The sequence below is a fragment of the Peromyscus leucopus genome, unplaced genomic scaffold (assembly GCF_004664715.2).
Source record: "Peromyscus leucopus breed LL Stock unplaced genomic scaffold, UCI_PerLeu_2.1 scaffold_334, whole genome shotgun sequence".
In the NCBI taxonomy this organism is placed as follows: Eukaryota; Metazoa; Chordata; class Mammalia; order Rodentia; family Cricetidae; genus Peromyscus; species Peromyscus leucopus.
Window position 1 is genome coordinate 3,279 of NW_023505216.1, and position 21,794 is coordinate 25,072.

The window sequence follows — 21,794 nt, forward strand, 5'->3', positions numbered from 1 at the left end:
TGACCTAGACACGCATCAGTGCTGTGTCCAGCAACTTCTTCCCTCAACCGTTTTTAGGAGGTCCTGTATCGGTGGGGTACCACACACACAAGTCAGCTCCCTTGGAGAGGAAGAGGAATTCTTTCACCCCTACTTCCTCTTGACCTTTCCTCTGCTTCATACCTGGCAGGATTCTCTCCCCATCCCTCCTGCAAGCCAATAGGTGTCTGGCCCTCTGACTTAGGCAGGGAGGGGACTGAAGGACAGGGACAAATGCCAATATACCATGTGAAGAGGGGTGGGATGTCCTTCCTAACCCTACCTCACTCAGGCCTATGCTGTGACAGCCACCCGCAAGGTCAAGCTTTGGAGAGGGATGGGTACAGGGGTCACACACACACACACACACACACACACACACACACACACACACACACACACACACTCGGGGGGTGGATACAGGGGGTGCACACAAGGTTTCTTCACCAAGCCGTCACATCAGCAGGGCTCCCAAGGGCCTGCAGGGCATAGTGGTGACTGCCAGTGGATTTGCCACCAACCCTCAGAGCCAACAGAGCCAGGGGTGGCAATAAGGACTGCGTGACGCCAGTGTCCCCCTCCGCGGTGGATCGGGACGGGCAGGGATGCATTATGTACCTGGAGATGCAAGGACATCAAGGCCCAGGGCGATGGCCAGAGGACCCCGACTTCCCTGCTCAGAGGAGCAAAATGCCTCCCTTTGGGGATGCCGGGCTGGCTTCTCCCCAGTGCGCCCACTTCTCTGCCGTCCCCCCACCCCCGGAGGGTGACAAGAATGATGTCGCCTAGGACTCGGGGCACCTAGGGTGGAACCCGAGCCTGCCCCGCGGCATGGCTGGTGCCCGCGGGGGTCCCCCGCCCCGCCACGCCGCCATCTAGCCTGGCCGCGCCCCTCATCGCCCAGATCCCCTACACGGAGCCGGCACTCACCGCGGGCCTGGGCCGGGGCGTCCTGGGCTCGGCACTGGGGTGCCCTCAGCTGCTGCTGCAGCTCTGCCGGGACGCGGTCGCCGCTGCCGCCGCCGCCGCCGCCGCCGCAGTTCGGGGAGGGGGACGTCACGTGACCGCGGATCGCTCCTTCCCGGCGCCGCTCCCCCCTCACTGCGGAGCCTGAGCCCCAGGCGCGGGAGCGGCAGGGAGGCCACCCCTGCTGCGTACCCCTATCTAACAGGTAGGGAAACTAAGGCCCAGAGAGGTGTAGAGACAAGCTCAGGGCTGCACAGCCAGACAGTAGCAGTGCTGGAGGCTCTAGCCGACAGCCTAGGCTGCGAAGGACAAGTTCTGGGGCAAGCGGGGCGACCAGAGAGTTGTGAGGTGGGGGACACTCTTCCATGGCGACGCTGGGGCGGGAACAGAGAGAGGCCCACTAGTCCGTGGCTCCCTGCTTCTCCTTAGGTTCTTCTCTGCCCCACCCTAGGCTACAAGGGTGGAGGGAAGGCAGGAGGACCCTCCATCTAGTAAGAGTAACCTCGGAGGACCCAGGAAAAGAAGAGAGCTGCCAAGGTCACCTAGAGGCTGCCAGCAGCCCGGGCTCTTGGGCCTGCCCACCGACTCTAGTTACTGATGGCCAACAGAACGCAAGGCTCCCCCCCCACACACACACACACATCCCTCTTCCTGAGGCCAGGGACAGAGGTTGTCCGCATCGGTGCAGACCTGTGCCAGAGCCTTCCTGATAGATGCAAGATCATGACCAAAGTCACACATCAGAGCAGACCTTTACTATCTCTGGGTCTCACTCATTGTTCTAACTGGGGAAACTGAGGCTGCAAGAGTGGTGGAAAGAACCTCCATCTTTTTCATCCGTTATATTCGGGGACTGTCCAAGGTCAAGGTAGGACTTAGGAGAAACGACTCAAATCTTGAATTTAGTTCATGAGTACCCTCCACTCCCACTCTTACTTCCTGAGCCACAGGGACTGCATCTCATTAAGGAAATGATCTGGGGCTTTGGCAACCCTTACACCAGCTGCTGCAGGACTTGGCCAGACTTCAGACCCCCAGGGACCTCACTCACCTCAAGGGAGATTAGAGGAAATCCCTCATGCTATCCTCCCCCATGGGAAAAGGCTGAGCAGTGGGCATGTTCTCTCCTTGCAAGCTCTCCTAGTAGTGTGAATGGGGTGGAGGCCACAGCCCAGCATCTCACACGGATGGACAGACTGCAGAGCACCTGGGCTCCAGCTTTTCCGGAGTGTCAATGCTACTGGTGTAGTGGCCCTGGACATGTGTACCACAGGTAGCTGGGCACTGACGGGGCTCCTGGAGAACACCCTAGCAGTCTCTTTGATTTCTACAGAAAAACACTCTAGGAACTATAAAAAAGCTATAAAGAGAGGGAAGAGGGGTTGGGGGTTTAGATCAGTGGTAGAGCGCTTGTCTAGCAAGCACAAGGCCCTGGGTTTGGTCCTCAGCTCCAAGGGGGGGGGGAGAGAGAGAGAAGAAATTGAATGAGGCTGTCCCAGGCCCTAGTAGGGATGGGGATGGGACCTTGAGGTGGGGTGGCAACTGTCTCTGGCAGGGATAATCTGCACAGCCTTGGTTCTTGCTGATGCTTGGTAGAACCAGCCCTAACTAGGAAATGACACCCAAATGCCTACTTACCTTCTGGCCAGTGTGTGATGGACTAGCTTCACCCAACTCAGAAGTCCAAATTCCAGGGTTCTCCTAGGCATCCTTTGGTTTTTTTTGTACACGGCAAGGCAGAACTTGAATTCAATTTCAAGCACAATCCCCGCGCCTCTTCCCGATTCGATTCCCAACTCCTTTCCCCAAACAGGCCTCTTCCTTCCCAGCTGTGTTAGTGGTTCGGCGCCTGGAGCCTGACAAAGGCCCTGCAGACAGACGGATGGACAACAGCCTGCTCCAGGAAGCTTATTAAACTGAAGTGTCCCTCCTGGGCCCAAGGGAAAAGCAGACAGCAGCAGGTGGTGTAGAAATACACTAGGGAGCTGAATCTGATGATTCAAACCTGAAATCCTAGCTACTCGGTAGATAGGAAGATCCCAGGTTCAAAGCCTGCCCAAGCTACTCAGAATTCAAGAATTCCCTGGACACCTTAGCTCTTTTTTTTGGGGGGAGGGGGCAGGTGGCAGCAGGGGGCAGGGCCTATTATGTAGCTCTGGATGTCCTGGAATTCTTTATGTAGGCTAGGCTGGTCCTTAACTCAGAGATCCACCTGCCTCTGCCTCTTGAGTGCTGGGATGAAATGAGCCACCATGCCCAACTTAAAAAACTAGCGCCTAGAATGTAGTTCAGTGGTAGAGCACTAGGTGAGGATATAGCTCAGTTGGCAGACTGCTTGCCTAGCATCATGGGCCCTTAGGTTCAATCCCCAGCAGCCCATAAACTAAGTATGGCAGTGAGGCCTGGGAGCCCAGCGCTCAGGAGGTAGAGGAAGAGTCAAGGTCTATCTCTCAGGCATATATTGAGACTCAAAAGACAGAAAAACAAAAAGAAATCCTGCATCGAGCAAAAAGCTCAGCTGTACTGTTATGGGCTTTGTCCTTCTGTGCTCTGGACCCGTAGACTGAAAAGTTTCTCAGGGCTGTGGTGCTTATTTGCATGGGGGAACTGAACATGCCTGACACTGGCCGAGCAGAGAAAAGAAGTCTTTTTTTTCTGTTCCAGGTCTGTTTCTTTAGAACCAAGGAGCTTTACAATTACAGCCTTTTCCTCTTTGCAGAAAGCCTCCTCAATGAGAGGTTTATAATCTCTTGTGGGTCCTGGAGGGCGCCATTCTGAGATGGCCAGAGGCCCTGGGGAGGAGGCAACACGTGCCTATGAAGGGGGCTGTGTGTGCAGCCTGGCATGGATTGAAGGGAAGATTGGACAAAGGCCCTGGAGCTTTGCTTTCCCTGGCCTATTTCAATCCAAACCACTCAGCACTGACCACTCACGCATGGCTGCCTCTAGGCACAAGCTTTCTCCTCCTTACTTAATATGTCCAACCCAGCTACCACCTTGTCCTTGCAATCACTAAGAGCGAGCTGGCTTCAAATGCTTTGACATCTGAGGCTAAGAATGGAAACATATATTGCACATCTGCAGCCTCTGCATTGTGTTCTAAAACAGAAAGGATGCCCCTTGGGAAAGACACTTACCTCTGCCGGCTCTGACAAAGGGAAGGAAGAAAAAGCAAGGCCGAGACTTCCCACAGGGCCTGCATCTAGGAAACACTCATGCTAAGGCTCCCCCAGGTATGCCGTGCAGGGCCTAGGAGCTAGGTAACCAATCTTCAGAAAGGGGTGTTATCTAACTCTAGCTCTCTTCTCAGATGTGCCCATCGGAGAACCTCTGGTGGACTCTGAGAATGCCATGGCCAGGGCTCGCAAATAGGATGATCACGTCCTGACGGCAGGGGTCCCAGCCAGCCCAGAAGCAGGACAGCTTTCCCTGCGACGGTTTGAGGAACAGCCATTTCAGGCTTAACTCTGGCTCCCAGTGGAAGGAACAGTACAGTCTGGTTTCAGAATCTGACAAGTGAGCACAGGCTGGGTCCTCTTTCGTCTGGGAAGGTGAGGCGCTACTGCAAAGTCTTCAGACACAAACTGCCCAGAGGCAGCTCTGGGGTTGACAAGTCCTCAGAGTCAGCCCTGTTTGGCAACTTTCCAAAGGCACACCTGGAGCATCCTCCAGGGAGTCGGGGAGTCGGGGAGTGAAGCGTGGGAACAGTGCCTGATGTACCAGGAGGCCCCACTTTCTCCTTCTACCCAGCAGGGAGAATGTTTGACAATGTCCACACAGCAAACTTCCGGATGTTCAACTAGGAACGCACTTGCCCAGGATCATAAAAGGAGCTGGCTGTCCCTGTTTACAAAACAGGAGTGGCGGGGGCAGGAACAGCCAGATACAAGTGTGCAGAGGCCAGTGTGCCAGCCGGCCATGGTCCAACCCAGGCGGTGGCTTCCCTGGAGTGTGTCCCCATTTCCTGTGGCCCAGGGCCTGCCTGGCCTGGCAGCATTACCCTCTATCTGAAACCCAGCAGCCCCAACAGTTGCTGCTACAGGGCTGGCTCCTCCATGTCCAACAGCAGCTTTAATGACAGGCCCTGGCTGCCCGAGGTGCTGGCCAAGCCAATGCAGGAAGTTTCTTTCACTGTCTATGTTCCGGGGTAGGGAGCAGATGACACTCTCTGAGGGCAACATAGGCCCAGGGAGGCAGATCAGTTAGTTAGAATGCTTGCCTAGCAGTGTATGAGGTCCTGAGCACCACTTAAGACTAGGTGTGCTGATGCATACTCGGACTCTTATAGGCAAGAAGAGCAGCAGTTCAAAGTCTACACCGCCTACAGTTTTAGGCCAGCCTAGCTAAGCCCCTGTCAGAGAGGGACCAATACAAGCAGGAAATGGTAACCCATACCATACTCCCAACACTGTGGAGGCTAACACTGGATCAACAAGTTCACGGCTAGACTGTGCTACCTAGTGAGGCCCCGTGTGAAAACAAGGAAGACAAAGGCCGGGAATGGTGCCTCACGCCTTTAATCCCAGCACTTGGGAGGCAGAGGCTTCCAGGACAGGCAGGGACACCGAGAAAACCCGTCTCAAACCAGTTATGCTGAAGCAGCTCTCCTGTAGAAGACTTGCCTCCCCTGGACAGGACACAGCAAAGGCTTAGACAGTGACACACCAGCACAGGTCTCAATCCCAAAGGCAGACCACTGTCAGCTTGAAAAAGGCGCAGAGGTGCCAGATGTGACAATGGTTCCACCACTCCTTCCTACAACTTGCCAAGTGGTAACTTGGCTCAGTACGACTGGTTCTGGAGTTTGTGGGGAACACACGAGACAACTGTTTCTAGTTCTCAACTCTTGAACGATTATTACTTGTAAAACTTCAACAATCCAGCTGGGTGGTGGTAGTGCACACCTTTAATCCCAGTACTGGGGAGGCAGAGCCAGGTGGATGTCTGAGCTTGAGGCCAGCCTGGTCTACAGAGGGAGATCCAGGACGGGTATCAAAGCTACACAGAGAAACCCTGTCTTGAAAAAACAACAAAAAACTTCAACAATCCATGAACAATAAAAAACCACCCCTCTCTAGCCAAGAATTACCAATGAAGCACCAAGAGGCACCCTGGCGCCTGCACACCCTTGACTGTGCAGTCACAGAGATGTTTCTGACGTTATTGGCAATGGAAATCAAAACAATTGAAGCTGCCCTTCGGGGGCAAGGACTGCCCATCAGAAAGGCAAAAATCTCCCGCACACATTCTAACGGCGTTTTGAATGCTTTTCAGCACGTCTCTGCTGATAAACAAGGGCTCAAGCCGTGTGTTGTTTAGTCACTGGCTCTGGTGATACGGGCTAAAGGGGAAGATCTATGAAAGAGGTTAATGAACACCTGGCTGGCCGGCCAGTCACCGCCACAGCCTGCAGAGTGGAATGTTTAAGTACTCGGTGAGGGCAGAGCAGAGGCTTCTGGATCCCTCAGCGGGCTTTCAGACTGTGCATGAACACCTAATCCTCCAGAAGCTGGGGTGAGCAGGGCAGGAGGTGCTCAGAGATGAGGAAACAACAGAGACCACGGTCAGCAGCTTTCCTTGCTAACAAAGGTAGAATTACTGGGAATCCATGTGGACCCTTCCTACACACCCAGGCCCGCGTGTCAGGGTTAGGCACACCTCCACCATCAAGAAAGAGCTGCCCTAAGGAGAACTGCTCAGGGTTGTCTACCCTTTCATGTTATGGGGTCTGAACAGGTTCCTGATCAGCACTGTTAACATGCCTGCACTCTGCCCTACCACCCTGTACCCTGACTACCTTTGAGCACTTGGTGACCTGCCTGGCTACTACAGAACAGGAAATACAGGCTTCTCTGCTCTGTACAGAGACAAACCATCCCTTAGCTATCAAAAGCAGTGGCTACTGTTGATCAGGATCTGATCAGACACAGGACAGAAGACTGACAGGTGAGAGGACAAAGAACTCACTCTGGACTAACATCCGTGGAAAGAGACAAGTGTCTTTAATTTGGCAGAAAGGTTAACAACAGTGATTCTCAACAATAAAGTTCATAAATACAGAAAACAAAGTTCTCTCAGGGAATGAAGACATCAAATGATAGCCTACATGTCTGGTAATGGCAATAACCGTTTCAGCATAGGGAACTCTACACATTTGCTTGGGATAAAAGAATGATCAGAAATACAGACGGGAGAGCTGGGGATGTAGGTCAGTAAGCAGAGTATTTGTCTAGCCTGCACGATGCCCTGTGCTCCGGTCTCAGCGCACCACAGGAAACCTGTCAGCGGCCATATGCCTGCAATCCCAGCACCTGGGAGGAAGTAGGAAGATCAGAAGTTCAAGGGTATCCTGTTATAGTGAGTCTGAGGCCAACCTGGTTACAGGAGTCCCTGTCTGGGAAAGAAAAAGGAAACAAAGGAGAAGCCTATAGAGTATCATAATCTGGTTTAATGCCATTTCTGAAAGCAGCTTTTTAGAACCCACTTAATGCCATTTAGAACCCAGTAGAACAGCTAGCCTATGTTTTAAAGTCACCCCATCTCAGAAGCCAACCAAACAGCACGTATTAGTAAGCAGGAACTGTTAAATACACGTGCATTTTCTCCCAAAATGTCTACTTCAAGCTGTGAAGAAGCAGCAGCCCAGGGGTTCCAAGCTGCTCGGGAGTGGCCTTCTTTCTGGGGCCGGAGCTGCAGCTCCAATAAGACTCTGCAGTGTGAGGGACGATGGCTGAGTTTGCGGGGAGTCAGAGTGGAAGCACGGAGTGGCTGAAACTGGGTCTACCCCACCTGCATCTGCCTCAGTTAATGGTTGTTACTTTGTTAACATGATGCAAAGAAACGGAGGCTGCCTATGCAACAAACCTTCCAAGCCGTCCACTGCGACCTGGGAAAAGCCTATCAGATTTCTACAACTACTGGCTCGTCGGCATCCAATCCCAGGAAGAGGGGAGAAACGCTTCCTTTTGTCACTTATGCCCACCACCACCTGTGTGTGACGCTGAGGCTCTGCTAGTGCCTTGTCACAGAGCCACTGGCTCCAGGCTTCTTTGCAAGGATGTAAAGGTCATTTGTCAAACACTTGGCGACCTTTTAAGTGTCGTGGCCTTGGGAAAGAGCTCTTTTGAGTGAGGCTTGGTCCCATTTCCGTGGTGTTCAAAAGGACAGAACTGGAAACACGGGTCACTTGAGTCCAAGTGTTCACAGCATGGGCTCCTGGGGTAGCTTTCCGGGAAGTGTGGAAGGTGTGTAACTCTTCCGGCCCTGCCCAGGGCTCTTCACCTCCTCCAGCACACCAACTCTTCATTGCAGACACAAACACTACATTGGAGTTTTACCTAGCAGCCATAAACACTGACGGAGAGCTATCAAAAGATGCTACTAATGTTGAGATCGGCTCTTTTTATAAGTTAAGCAAAGAGGTTTAAAACCTTTTAAACTAGAGGTTAAAAAAAAAAGGAAAAAAAAAAAAAGCCTGTGTCAGCATCTGGGCCACAAACATCCATACCTACTCAACAGAAAAAATACAAAAGGCCAACCTTCCCAACCCAACCCCAGCCTCACGCTCCATTAAAACCCCTCTGTTCCTGCAGATACAGATGCTGCTTAGACTATTTCCTACCAACAGTAGTCCTGAGTTGGAGGAGACAGCACACCCTGCATGTTCTTTCAAATGTCCCTCTAAGGGATGTCAGAAGGACGCTTTTCAAAGTGAGGTCCGGGAAGTGGAGCTGGAGGAGGGGAGGCCCGTACTGTCCTGCTGAGCGTCAGTCCAGCTCGCACTCTTCAGTCCTTCTGCCAGTGTTCAGGGAATATTTGCTTCACTGCCACACACTGAACATTACCCATCATCTCTGAAACGATGGTGCCTAGTTTGACAAGGAAAGCACAAAGGTGCCCTCCTACCCAGCACTGCCATACATCCATCGGGTGGCAGGACTACGGCTGACCTGCAGTAGAGCTCTGGAGACATGTTCCACACTGGCAAATTCTTCACTTCCATGCTTTATTGAAAGGTGAGTATGGGTCAAAGACAGGTATTGATTTAGCAGGTCGTGTCTCTAGACAGTCACTTGGAGTTCAGAGCAGGACGCTATCCCATGCACTTCCACACAAATCCACTACTGACCAGGCCATCTGCATGAAACTGACCGGGACTCTGCTCCCTCCTGTGGCTCCAAATCTCGTGTAAACATGATTTACTCTTCCTGCTACTCTGCTTACTCGCCCCCCTCCCAGCACCTCTTACACAGAAAATCTGAAACATCTCCTTCAGCTCTGGCGTCCATCAGTGCAATCTGCTTTATTTGACATAAGGCAATAGGGACAGTCTCTTTGAATAGATTTTTGCCTTTTGGAAGAGCCAGGTAATAGTTTAATTTTTAAATCCACTTTTTCTTTAATGCCCTAACATGTCAAATTCCTCTTCCTTTCTGGTTATTCCTTGGCAGTCAGCAAGTGGTCAAAGATTAATGTCCAAGCAGACCCGTACCTGAAATAGAACACATGTGGAGGGATGGCTGAAATTATGAGTTTGTGTATTCTGTTTGGCAAGAACGTGTCAACAGGGAATATCCACCATAATAAATGAATGCAAGGGCCCTTGGCACTGAGGATCAAGACAAAATACTAGCAGACTCCAAGCTCTCAGGGAAATCACATTTTGGTTGACAGCCATGGTTTCCTATGCACATCACACAAGTTAACCGGGTTTGATTGATGCTTTCATTTCAAGGCCATAAAGGAAAATTTTACTTTGTTTTGTTTGGACCCTGCCAGGCGTTCCTTTGTGACGCTCACATGCAGACAACAAAGCCACACGGGGAGGAAGGAGGTATTTAGGCCAGGAGCCTTGGCACTGCCCAGTGAGGAACTGCTGGCATTTAATTCAATCCTATTTGGGGAAAACTCCCAACCTGCCACAGACCATGGGAGTGGTGAGCAGAGAACCAGCTCAGCTCCTGCATCTACACATGCCAACTGTCTGTACAGATACAGTGTTGAGGAACCGCTGTCTCCACCTGAAAAATCTTCATAATTAACAAAGCCTGCACTGACCTGATGTAAGCATAGTCTCCCACCATTAATTCTTACCAGTTACATACACACTTGCAGCCCTGCTGAGATGGAGCTGATTGGAGCACTAGGCAGAAGGTTAAATATAAATCTAGAAATGTTACTAATTTCCAATCTCCCCAAAATGAAAATGAGGAAAATTCCTCACACACAGGCCTGATCTGAGGCCTCAGTGCTGAAAACGATAACCAGAAGCTGGAATAAAAATGCTTTCAGCTAAAATTAATTCCAGTCACGAGACTTGGATTGGATTAAATTTTAAAATCAAATTACAGCCTTCACTTTAATAGAGAGTCACAGCATGGCTCTGACATGGAGGAAGCATGACAAATGCCTTACCTTTAAACCCCTCTTCCGGCATACAAACTGCAGAAAGAAAAGAATTCCAGAGTGAAAGACTGCCTGTCAGTTAGTGAGAGCATGTCAAATGCCTCAAGATGATAAGTTGAAAATAACTTCTAATTGCTTTAGTCACCGGGAATGGTTCCTTCTGAACCTATGGTAGCAATGATCTGATGACCTTCTGTCATCAAAGTCACACATGCACCATTTAGAAAGGCAAATGCTTGTGGCATGCTTGGAGACCTCACGGCTGACCCCTTGGAGCTCTCTCCTCCTGTCACTCACTCCCACATGACAGATGCCACTGTGAGATTCTGTAGTAATTTCTTCTGATATTTAGTTTCCTTCCTTTTTATTTGTTAAAGATTTCATTTTTTTAAAAAGATTTATTTACTACATATACAGTGTTCTGCATGCATGTATCCCTTCAGGCCAGAAGAGGGCACCAGATCTCATTACAGATGGTTGTGAGCCACCATGTGGGTGCTGGGAATTGAACTCAGGTCCTCTGGAATAGCAGTCAGTGCTCTTAACCTCTGAGACATCTCTCCAGCCCAAAGATTTCATTTTTTATGTGTGTGTTTTGTCTACGTATATTCCTGTGCACCCCATGCATGTCTGGTGCCTGCAGGTATCAGAAGGGAGTTGGACCCCCTTGAACTGGAGTTACAAATCATTGTGAGCAACTATGTTGATGCTGGGAAGCAACCTGGATCCTCTAGAAGAAAAACAAGAGCTCCTATCCACTCCTAACCACTTCAGCTCTACCTGAATTACTTCTGAGACAGGATCTCATACTATGTAAGCCAGACTTGCCTAGAACTTGTGGCAATTCTCCTGTCTCAGCTATAGGCATAGGCCACCACACTTGGCTTAGTTTTCTTTCTAAAAAATGTTTCTATTGTTTTCCATATCTTAGCCTCTGATTTACTTCCACTGAAGAACATCTGGCTCTTCTACCACCTGCACCACCTTGGCAATACCAAGTGTGTCCCCCAATGGCCACTGGTGCCTCCAGTTCCCTTGCTCACGTGCTCTCTTTTAACGTCTGCTAACTCCTGCATTAACCACTTACTTTGTCTCTTCTGCATCCTGCTTCAGTAATCTGGTCAAGGCTGTCTCCATCACTTCCATCATCCTTGTAGAGAGCTCATCCTAAAACCCATGTCCAGCCCCCCAAATCTGGACTACTATACTACTTGCCATACAGCCTGGGCTCGGAAATCTCCTCGTACTTCCTGTTCCCATGCCTGGTCCCAGTAACTTCCTTCTTATTCTACCAACCCTTTAATAGTCCATCCCTGCATAGCATGCTGGCAGGAAACTTCAGAGGCTCTCTGTAGGTTTAAGAGCCATCAGGCATGTGAGCAGACTTGGTCACCTGAAGTTCCCACCTCGATCCAGGCAAAGCATCACTAGGTTCTTCACTATGGTGTACCCTTAGACAATCAGGTTTTATTCCTATGAATTCCCCCCCCCCAAATGTCCCTTTCTTATATATGCTCTTGCTACCCATTTATCTGCAGTTTTTGTTTAGTTCATATGAAAAGTTCGGTTATATAGCCCAAACTGGCTTGAGGTTGCCAAGTGCCAGGACTGCGGGCGTGTGCCACTACTATGCCAGCTGTTTGTACGCCATCTTTGAGCTTTCCAGTGCGTCCTACATTATTCTTTCTTAGCTTGTTCAATGGCACCCACCCCTTGTTTTCATGTTCTTAGTTTGGTCCTTGGCTGTCACGTGACTCTAGCTGCTTATATTGAAGCTATGAAGTGTAAAACTAACACACTTCTAAAAGCTCCATCACAGGGCGCCAGTAGAGTCAAAACCATCTCAGGAGATGACCTAGGAAACTGACTTTCTTGTGTTGGTTTGTTTCCCTGGAGAGGGATACCCTGGCATAACTAGGCAGGTTGCTGGCACTGGCGCAAATGGAGGGCCAAGGGGCCGCCCTTCCGTTTGTTGTGGACAGGCCTTTTTACAGCCCCTCCAGTGCTAACTCTGCCCAAGTGCTGAACCGTCTCCTAGAGCTGCAGCTGAGGAACCCGATGCACCAGGGGTGACACAGATGTGCTGGGATTGAGTGGCGAGCGAGGACAGCATGGTGCAGTTGTCCGACTGCTTCGCACACAGGCCTCCACCCTGTGCTGCAGAGCCCCTGCTCCTGTGTGGGTCACACTTCCTCTTTCTTTACCTCTGTCCTCCCCAGCCTCACCTGTTTGTTTCCAGTTTCCTCATGTTAATAAACAATGACTGTTCCCCCTGCTTTCCATTTCCAAACCCTTACCCCATATTAGGACAAATACTGGGAAATTCTACCTGAAGAGCATGCAGTAGCTCTTTTTCAAAGTTAAAAGTAAAGCCCAGGGCTCTTCAGCTTCTATCTATAACCCCATATCCAAAGCTCATCACCAAGTCCTGAAAGAAAACTGGTCTTTACCTTGCATGACATCATCCATTGCAGCATAGTCTGCAATTGGCTCATCAGCCTAGAAAACAAACGGAGACAATTCAGAGCGACATGGAAGGAGGGGGTCCATGGTTCCAATACCGGTCCCAAAGACTGTCCCACACTTCATAGCTTTCTACTCAGTCCTAGCCTTGGAAAAGTAAAGTGGTACTCCCAGTCTACAGAGGGATTTTTACTTGGAAAAGACGGACCTGTCTTGGCTAGAACAAGCTCAGATCCATCCCTCAGGGCCAGCAGCTGGGCCGGCTCCTTCAGCAGGAGTCTGGTTCACAGGTGGCTGAGGGACAACGTTCCTCAACCATTCAGTGCTGCCTAGCTTTGTACAAACAACAGGCACTGGGCAGGAAGAGGCCTTGCTCAAATTTACCAAATGCCCTGCCAACTCTAGATGGCTTTGGCATTCTGTGTAAGCGGAGCACTGCGTTCTTCCCCCTAAAGTCACAAAACATGCCCACCCAGGACAGCAATCTTTGGGATTATTCTACCACACAATGCACTGTTATTGGCACAGCAGGGTCCTTCTAGCCACGAAGAAATGAAGCAAAGGGAAGGCACAAAGTAATAAGCCCTTGGGAGGGAGAAGATCAAGACTCCTTCTCTAAAACACATCCAATACCTGCTAAATTCAAGGCCAATTTCCATCCTGGAAGGCCATTTCCATCATTCTACCGGGGTTTCCTTTGTGACGGAACCGTGTACCTCAGCACTCCTCTCTTCCTTACCAGCATGTATAGGGTGTCGCTAATTCCAAAACCCAAAATTTTCTTTCTGAGCTTGTATTAGGATGTCTGGAGTACAAAATTCCCATACCCAAACTCCTTTCATGGGCCACAGGTACAACACTAAAAATTACCTCCAGGCAATGTATATGGTGTATGTATGAAACATACCTCATTATATGTATGCAAATATTTCAAAAGTCCAAGATCTTTGGCACTAAGCACTTCAGACAAGGGACCCTCAGTCTGCTGTGGATATTGTTCTGTATAAATAAAACACTGATTGGCCAGTGGCCAGGCAAGAAGTAGGTGGGACAAGGAGAGGAGAATTCTGGGAAGTGGAAGGCTGAGTGAGGGAGACTCTGCCAGCCGCTGCCATGACAAGCAGCATGTGAAGATAAGCCACAAGCCACCTGGCAAGATATAGATTTATGTAAGAACTAGATAGCTAGAAGCCTGAGCCATTAGGCCAAACAGTTCACACAATATAAGTCTTTCTGTTTACTTGGTTGGGTCTGAGCGGCTGTGGGATTTGTCCTGACTGTGGGCCAAGCAGGAAACTCTAGCTCCATCAGTCCATGCCTCTGAAGCACTCCACTGTGCTAGACTCACTGTGTCTAGAGCTATCTCACAAGAAGTCTACTCTCAATGAGATTTTCATAATTTTGTGTCCTGGCTAGTCTTTCGGCAACTTAACACAAACTAGAATTACATGGGAAGAGAAGCCTCAATTGACAAAAACAGCTCCATCAGCTAGGCCTTTAAGGAAATCTGAGGGACGCGTAATTAAAGACTGATATGGGTGGTGCTGTCCCTGGGCAAGTGCTCCTGGGTAGTACAAGTAAGCAGACGTAACTAAGCATGGCACACATCTCTGATCCCAGCACTCCAGAGGTAACGGTAGACCTGTGAGTCCCAGGCCAGTCAGCACTACATAGTGAGACCCTGTCTCAGAAGAGGAAAGCTGGCTGGATAGGACATGAAGTCTAAGCCACCACCGCTTCGGCCACTAGGCGCCGGCCTCTAGCTCCTGCGACTCCTTCATATACTATAACGGTAAGCTGAAATAAATCCTCATTCCCAAGTTGCCTTTGTGGTCATGGTGTTTAACACAGTAATAGAAATCTAATTAACATCTTGTTAAAATGACAGAAGAAATTATAAGTATCGACAGGCAGCAGTCCCTATCTTTTGCTCTTTCTCAAAGAGGGGAAGCATTGCAAAGAAGCCACACTTTTGAACCCATTTTTCCCCCCGGTTTTAAAGGATAAACTCTCCATCCAGCTAGTCCAAAACAAAACAATCCAGGCACAGTGGTGCATGGCTGGAATCCTAGCACCCAGGGGCTGAGGCAGAAGGCCAACCTAGGCTATATAGACCCTGTCTCAAACAAGAACAAAATAAGCAAACTGAAAGGAATGTGTGTACACAGGGCAAGTAAAACAGAACACAAGAAAAGGAGGGGGGGGGCTGGAAAATCATAAAAATCACAGGAATCATAACCAGAGACCAGGTCATTGAGTGTGGTGGTTCCTGGGCTGTCAGTCAGTCCTGGTGCTGACCCAAGCTCAAGCCTTCCCTGCCTGAGTGGAATCAAAATCAGTTCTATGGTCTGTAGAAGCTGGTTTCTTCTCAGAGACAATCAACCTGGAGGCATCAGGTGGGGATAATGATGTTCTTCACAAGGTTGTCTATCTTAACTTTCTAAAGCACAGACACCAAGCCACATAAAGATCCAGAGAGGACCAAGACGAGATTTCTCACTTTGTCTTTGGGGTACAGGAAGCAGTAGATCACCACAGCCTATGACGATTCACGAGGAAATGTGCTGACCTCCCCTCAGACTCTAACAGAGCTGGATAATAATCACGATGGAGCCAAAGCTCCCAGCCACTGAGAACCCCTGCCCTTCAAGACTTGCATTCCTTCACCACTGGACATGCTCACTAACCAGGGATGCAGCTCTGAAACCTGAGGCCACAGCTGGACAGCCGTTACTCACCTTTAGTAAAATGACAGATTCAGGAATGACGCCGAGGGTACCAAGAGTGGCACAGTCATCATTTAAAATCTTTCCATCAATTGACAAATTCTGGTCAAAGGGAGCGACTGAAAATGCATGCATGATCTGTGGAGATACAAAAGAAACAAAGTCTATACAAAGAACATCACTGAGCCCTCTAACACCCTGGAAAACATAAAACAGATTGGAAAAACCACAGGGAGAAAAAAAAAAAATCAAAAGGCCCCAAAGTCCAAAAGCAGCAAGCCCACTTGCTGCATTGCTAGAGAGTGTCCCTGGGAGGCTGAGCCTTAGGAGCTCAGAACAGAGACAATTATACATTCAGATCACTTGTTTCAGTGCCCTGTTGCTGCCCCAAGTCTATCAGATGTTGCTTGCCCCCATTCCCAAGCTGCCCTACATCATTTCATAAGCAAGTACATATTGTCACTCAAAACCATTTCCATGAACTAGTCCACTAGTATGAATGCTCACTTAAAAACATTTTTAGTCTTGAGTTGTCTGGTACCTATAAGCCCATTTATAGAGGAGTTAAAGCATGAGGACTTTCTGAATGTAGGAGTTCCAGGCTGGCTTGAGACCCCCCCCCCTTCAAAACAATGAAACACACACACACACATCAAAACAAAACAAAAAATAAATATGGACATTTTAAGCTTCTTTTTGCTTCTTAAGACAGGGTTTCTCTGTGTAGTCCTAGCAGTCCTGTAACTTTCTCTACAGACCAGGCTGGCCTTGAACTCAAATCCGCCTGCCTCTGCCTCCTGAGTGCTGGGATTAAAGTTGTGCTCCACCACTGCTCAGCTACATTTTTCACTCTTTAGCAAGAAGCCTGAATTGTGTCATTCAGACTCAGAACTGGCATATATTCTTAGACTCACTCAGTGTTGAGTATCTGAAAACCAAAACATAATTTTAGGAGGGCCACATGCTTTACCCCAAGGTTGGCCAAGTAACAAAAGTCAAATATACATTCCAAAACACTGACACGTTCCTTCAATATCTTTTCAGATTCAGTAAGTCTAAAGAGAATTTAAGGCAGGCTTCATGGGGTAAGTCTTTATTTCCAGCCACATGGGAGGCTTAGGCAGAAGGATCAAGATGAAGACCAACCAGCCAATGTAATGGAGATTCTGTCTCAGTGATAGCACACTCATCTAGTATGACAAGGCTCTGGGTTCAATTCCTGGAATCACAAAATAATTAATAATGGTTTCAATCATTTCTGGATAATAATTACACCCAGAGGGTAGAGGGAAGTCTTGAAAAGGCACTCAGACACGAACAGTGACACTGTTTCTATTCTTTTGTTCTGTTTTTTCTGAGACAGCGTTTCTCTGTGTAGCTTTGGTGCCTGTCCAGGCTGGCCTTGAACTCAGAGATCTACCTGCCTCTGCCTCCCATGTGCTGGGAGGTACCACCACCACCACCCAGCTCTGTTTCTATTCTTAACAGGAAAGGTAATTTTAATAATGTTCACTTAAAATTTATAATCAAGTTATTTATTTTGACTTAGGGTCTTACTATGTATATATAGTATGTATATATACTATGTATATGTCCTGGAACTCACTATATAGATACGCTTGCATCCAACTGTCAGAGATCCACCTACCTCTGCTGAGATGAAAGGAATGCATTATCATACTCAGCCAAGACATACTCTTCAAATGTATTCTTTAACACCCCATCTTAATACACTGTTATCCCTGATGCTAAAGGAGTCATCCAGCTTTCATGCTTTCTTCTCCATAGAGGCAGAAATATGGGCCATCTGTACGAAATCAGTCCCTAGCTCCCTGTGAAGCAACCAAGGGCTGGTGTGATGCTTACCACAGCAGTGACTTTAATACAGCCTACAGATAGAAACCCTGGCCAGGTAAGAATGCTACCTGAACTTCTCAAAGAGATGCCGTGGGCATGGCACTGCCAGTGATCTTCCTGAAGCAGCAAGCTCTTTCCTACCTTTCTACTGTGACAGATACGCAGACAAGGCTAACTCTGCCAACTAGCACACCAACATGGAATAGGTACATGAGCACATCCAGCAGAGTTCAATGGAGGTAGGTGACACTGACTTCATACGGGGAAGGTCACATTCATTCCCCTCAACATCAGACTGCTTCTTCATATCCTGAAACATCCCCACCATGAGCTGGGACGAGCACCAAATCCCTTGAGACAGCAGTACCATCTCTGAGGGGTTAACACACTTACTACCTACAGACAAAGACATGTAAGTGTGTTCAACAATGAATGTAGCATTCATTAAGTCAGCACATGACAAGCACTGTGCTAGATACTAAAAATATACTCTAGAACAAGCCCTCCTTCCAGCAAGTCTCCAGGACAGGTGGTACAACAGTCCTTATGGGGTGACACAATGTATATGCAGGCTCTCTCACAACACAGGGGAAGAGACAGTCAATTCTACGACAAGGGCTGAGGTGATGTGGTACAGAGGAAGTGCTGGGAGAAGAGACAAATCAAGACAGGGTCCACGGAAAACAGCTGCCCAGCTGCGTGGGCCAGCACAGGGCCCAAGTGTCAGCACCCGGTGCAGACTGCCTAGCAGGGGCCTGGCTTCCTAACTGTGGCCGTCCAACAGCAGAGCATGCTGCCAGACTCCCACGATCCACATTACTAAGGCAGGGGAGTGCAGGAGCTTCGGCCACTTCACCCTTTCTTTGCCCAAACACTGCCCCTTCTGAAGGGCCGATGACATAACATCTCTGGGGAAGTCCACTTGGCACTGGAGAAGGGGAAGTGGAAGAATGACGACTTAGCATGAGTTAGGCTTGGATCTGATTATTTGTTCAGAAAACCAAACCAACAGTAGAGAAGCATTACTAAATTATTGGATGAACAAATAACTACACAAAACAACTTTTTTTTTAAATTTCTTCTCATGATGTACATATTTTATGTGTATGAGTCTGGTGCCTGCATGAATGTTATTTGACCACTTATATGCCTGGAACTGACAAAAGTCAGAAGAGGGCATCAGATCTCCTGGAACTAGAGTTACACATGGTTGTGAGCCACCATGTGGGTGCTGAGAATTGAAACTGAGTCCTCTATGCAGCAAGTGCTCTCTTTACTACTGAGTCATCTCTCCATACCCCTAAAAAGCTTTCAGGTTCTAAGCAAAAGCATATGGTAAAGCACCTACAACCATGGGCTGACACTGTGGCACATTGCCACCCAATTCACCTACAGCAGTGTGCCCAAAGGAAAAGCTCCTTCCTACATTAGAAAATAAATTGCAAGCCGGGCGTGGTGGCGCACGCCTTTAATCCCAGCACTCGGGAGGCAGAGGCAGGCGGATCTCTGTGAGTTCGAGGCTAGCCTGGGCTACCAAGTGAGCTCCAGGAAAGGCGCAAAGCTACACAGAGAAACCCTGTCTCGAAAAAACCAAAAAAAAAAAAAAAAAAAAGAAAAGAAAATAAATTGCAAACCTTTTTTTAAAAAGCACCTACCACCACCAATGGAGAGCTACATGCAGGCCCACAGCGCTGAGGCAGGAGGGTCACGGCTGCTCTTAAAGCCACTACTGAGCAGCAAGAGGAAATTCCAGCCCACCACCTTTCTTTCAGTCCTGTTTGATTCACAGCACTCTTTGAAACAAGAGTGGGAGATGAGAGGAAATGCCACAAAGATATTAAATAGCGTGTGGGGGGCGGGGTTTCATCTGAACAGCGGTTCATCCATGCAGGTAAGACACTCTCGGGTGGAGATGTTATTTCTGCTGCCTTCTGATTTATTCTTCAAAAACAGTGACCATAATAAGAGCAGCACAGGCTTTTAGAAGCATCCTTGTCCACAGGGGCTCTTTTTGTAATTTAAAGGGTTTGAATGCTCGAGGTTTACCACTGACAGGCAGAAAACTGGTGATGGAAACAAGCCTTCTCAGATGTAAAGGGCACAACAACAGAGGAAGATATTATGCCAACACATTTATTTTCAGAACAGTGGGTTCAATCAAGGGAAATGCTGTTCTTAGGACAATCTGGGACACATAACACCCTCAAAGGAAGCCTGTACTTTTGCCTCAATTACAATGATAAATATCAGCAAGAAAACGGCATAGCCATGAAGGCCGCCACATGAAGGCAGCAGACAGGGAAGCGTGGTCAACTTTGGAGACCCAGCAGTGACTCAAACCACAGGGGCCAGATTGTTTTTCCTGGACATCTTGAATTTATCAGCTCTTTCTGCCAAGGGCTTGAGACATACCATTGCAACACACACTTAAGGAACTTTTACTGATACCAAGAAGTGATACCATCACAAAGAATCTTGGGTAATTGCCTGTGTTACAATTACCTTATGGATTTGCAAGTGAGTCTATGTAAGGAGGATTTAAATTTGGAAAACACTACTGTATAAAAAAGAGGTAATGATGACTTAAGACCTAGAAAACGGGTCCAGTGAGATGAATGGGGGTAAAGGAAATTTCCGCCAGGCCTGATGACCCAAGTTTGATGCCTGAGATACACTTGGTAGAAGAGAACCAACTCTCATGAATGGTCCTTTGACCACAAGTGCACCACAGCACACGTGCCCATATACATGTGCGCATACAAAATAAATGTACATACAAAAAATTACATATTCATACACAAAACAAATAAGTAAAGAAATATATAGATGTGAAAACATTCTAGCAAGTAGGTAATATGTTACTTGCTAGAAAACCAGAGGCATAGGCAGGAGGGTTATTCTAAGTTTGATTTCAGTCAGTCTGATCAACATAGGATAGGCAGGAGTAAAAATAAAACAAACCAACAGTAGGAACAGAGGTATTGCCGGGCGGTGGCGGCGCACGCCTTTAATCCCAGCACTCGGGAGGCAGAGCCAGGTGGATCTCTGTGAGTTCGAGGCCAGCCTGAGCTACCAAGTGAGTTCCAGGAGAGGCACAAAGCTACACAGAGAAACCCTGTCTCGAAAAACCAAAAAAAAAAAAAAAAAAAAAAAAGGAACAGAGTATTAACAGACACTATTCTTACAGAGACTCAGACTCACAGTTGCCTGTAAATCCAGATACAAGGGATCCCTTACCCCTCTGAATTCCTTAGGGACAGAGACATATACACAAATATGTGGAGTGCTGGCTAGTTTTGTCAACTTGACACAAGCTAGAATCATTTGAAAAGAGGTAAACTCAATTCAGAAAATTCACCCATAAGACCGGGCTTTTCTTTGTGAGTGATGGGGAGGGCTCAGCTCATTATGGCTGGGGCCATCACTGGGCTGGTAGTCCTATGTTCTATCAGAAAGGAAGCTGAGCAAGGTAGCAAGCAGCACTCCTTCATGGCTTCTCCATCAGCTCCTGTTTCCAGGTTCCAGCCATGCTAGAGTTCCTGTCCCGACTTCTCCAGTGATAGACAACATTGTGGGAGTGGAAGGTGAATGAACCCCGTCCTCCCCGAGGTGTTTTTATCATGACATTTCATCACAGCAATAGTAACCCAAAATAGGACAGCTGGTGAGATGGCTCAAGCGAGTAAAGATACTCTCACCACGCCTCATCATCTGCGTTAAATCCTAGTACATGACTCAAGAAGAGAAAGAATTCCCCAAGAGGAAAAATTGTCCTCTAACTTCTACCATACAGACCCACATGCACACAAAAGAAGCAAGCAAATGTAAACAATGGTAAAATGTTTTTGTACAAGCTTGAGGCTCCAAGTTTGATCATCAGAATCCACATTTAAAATGTGGGTGTGGGGTCTGGAGAGATGGCTCAGCAGTTAAGAGCACTTGTTACTCTTGCAGAGGACCGGGAAATTTCCAGCACCCACATGAAAACCCGAAATTGTCTATAACTCCTTTGGGCTTCTGCATGTACTTGGTGCATATGTAAAAACTCAGAAACACACACATATAAACATAAATTAAATCTGAGTGGGCTGGAGAGATGGCTCAGCAGTTAATAGCATGTGATCCTTTTTGCGGAGGACCTGAGTTTGGTACCCAGCATGCATGTTGAGCAGCTAACAACTGCCTCTTATGGACTCTACAGGCATTTATACTCACATGTACACATAGTCACACATAATTAAAAAATAATTTAAAAAAATATAAGTATGGTACTGTATACTTGTAATCCCAGTGCTGGGAAGACAGGGAAAGGTGGATTACTGGATTGCTGGTGAGCTGGCCTAGCCCTATAGTCTCAAA

At 48.3% G+C, this 21,794-nt stretch overlaps 1 protein-coding gene across 1 annotated transcript in view; it reads right to left on the reverse strand.

The window, feature by feature from the left end:
• Positions 1-6,964: 6,964 nt before the first annotated feature.
• Positions 6,965-21,794, reverse strand: part of Usp48 (ubiquitin specific peptidase 48) — a 59,809-nt gene continuing 44,979 nt past the window's right edge. The window contains exons 24-27 of the mRNA XM_037201912.1: positions 15,591-15,716; positions 12,840-12,888; positions 10,399-10,425; positions 6,965-9,475 (exon numbers count right to left, since the gene is read on the reverse strand). Of these exons, the coding sequence (XP_037057807.1) occupies positions 9,453-9,475; positions 10,399-10,425; positions 12,840-12,888; positions 15,591-15,716 (225 nt within the window). The 3' untranslated portion in view covers positions 6,965-9,452. The remainder of the gene's footprint in view (positions 9,476-10,398; positions 10,426-12,839; positions 12,889-15,590; positions 15,717-21,794) is intronic.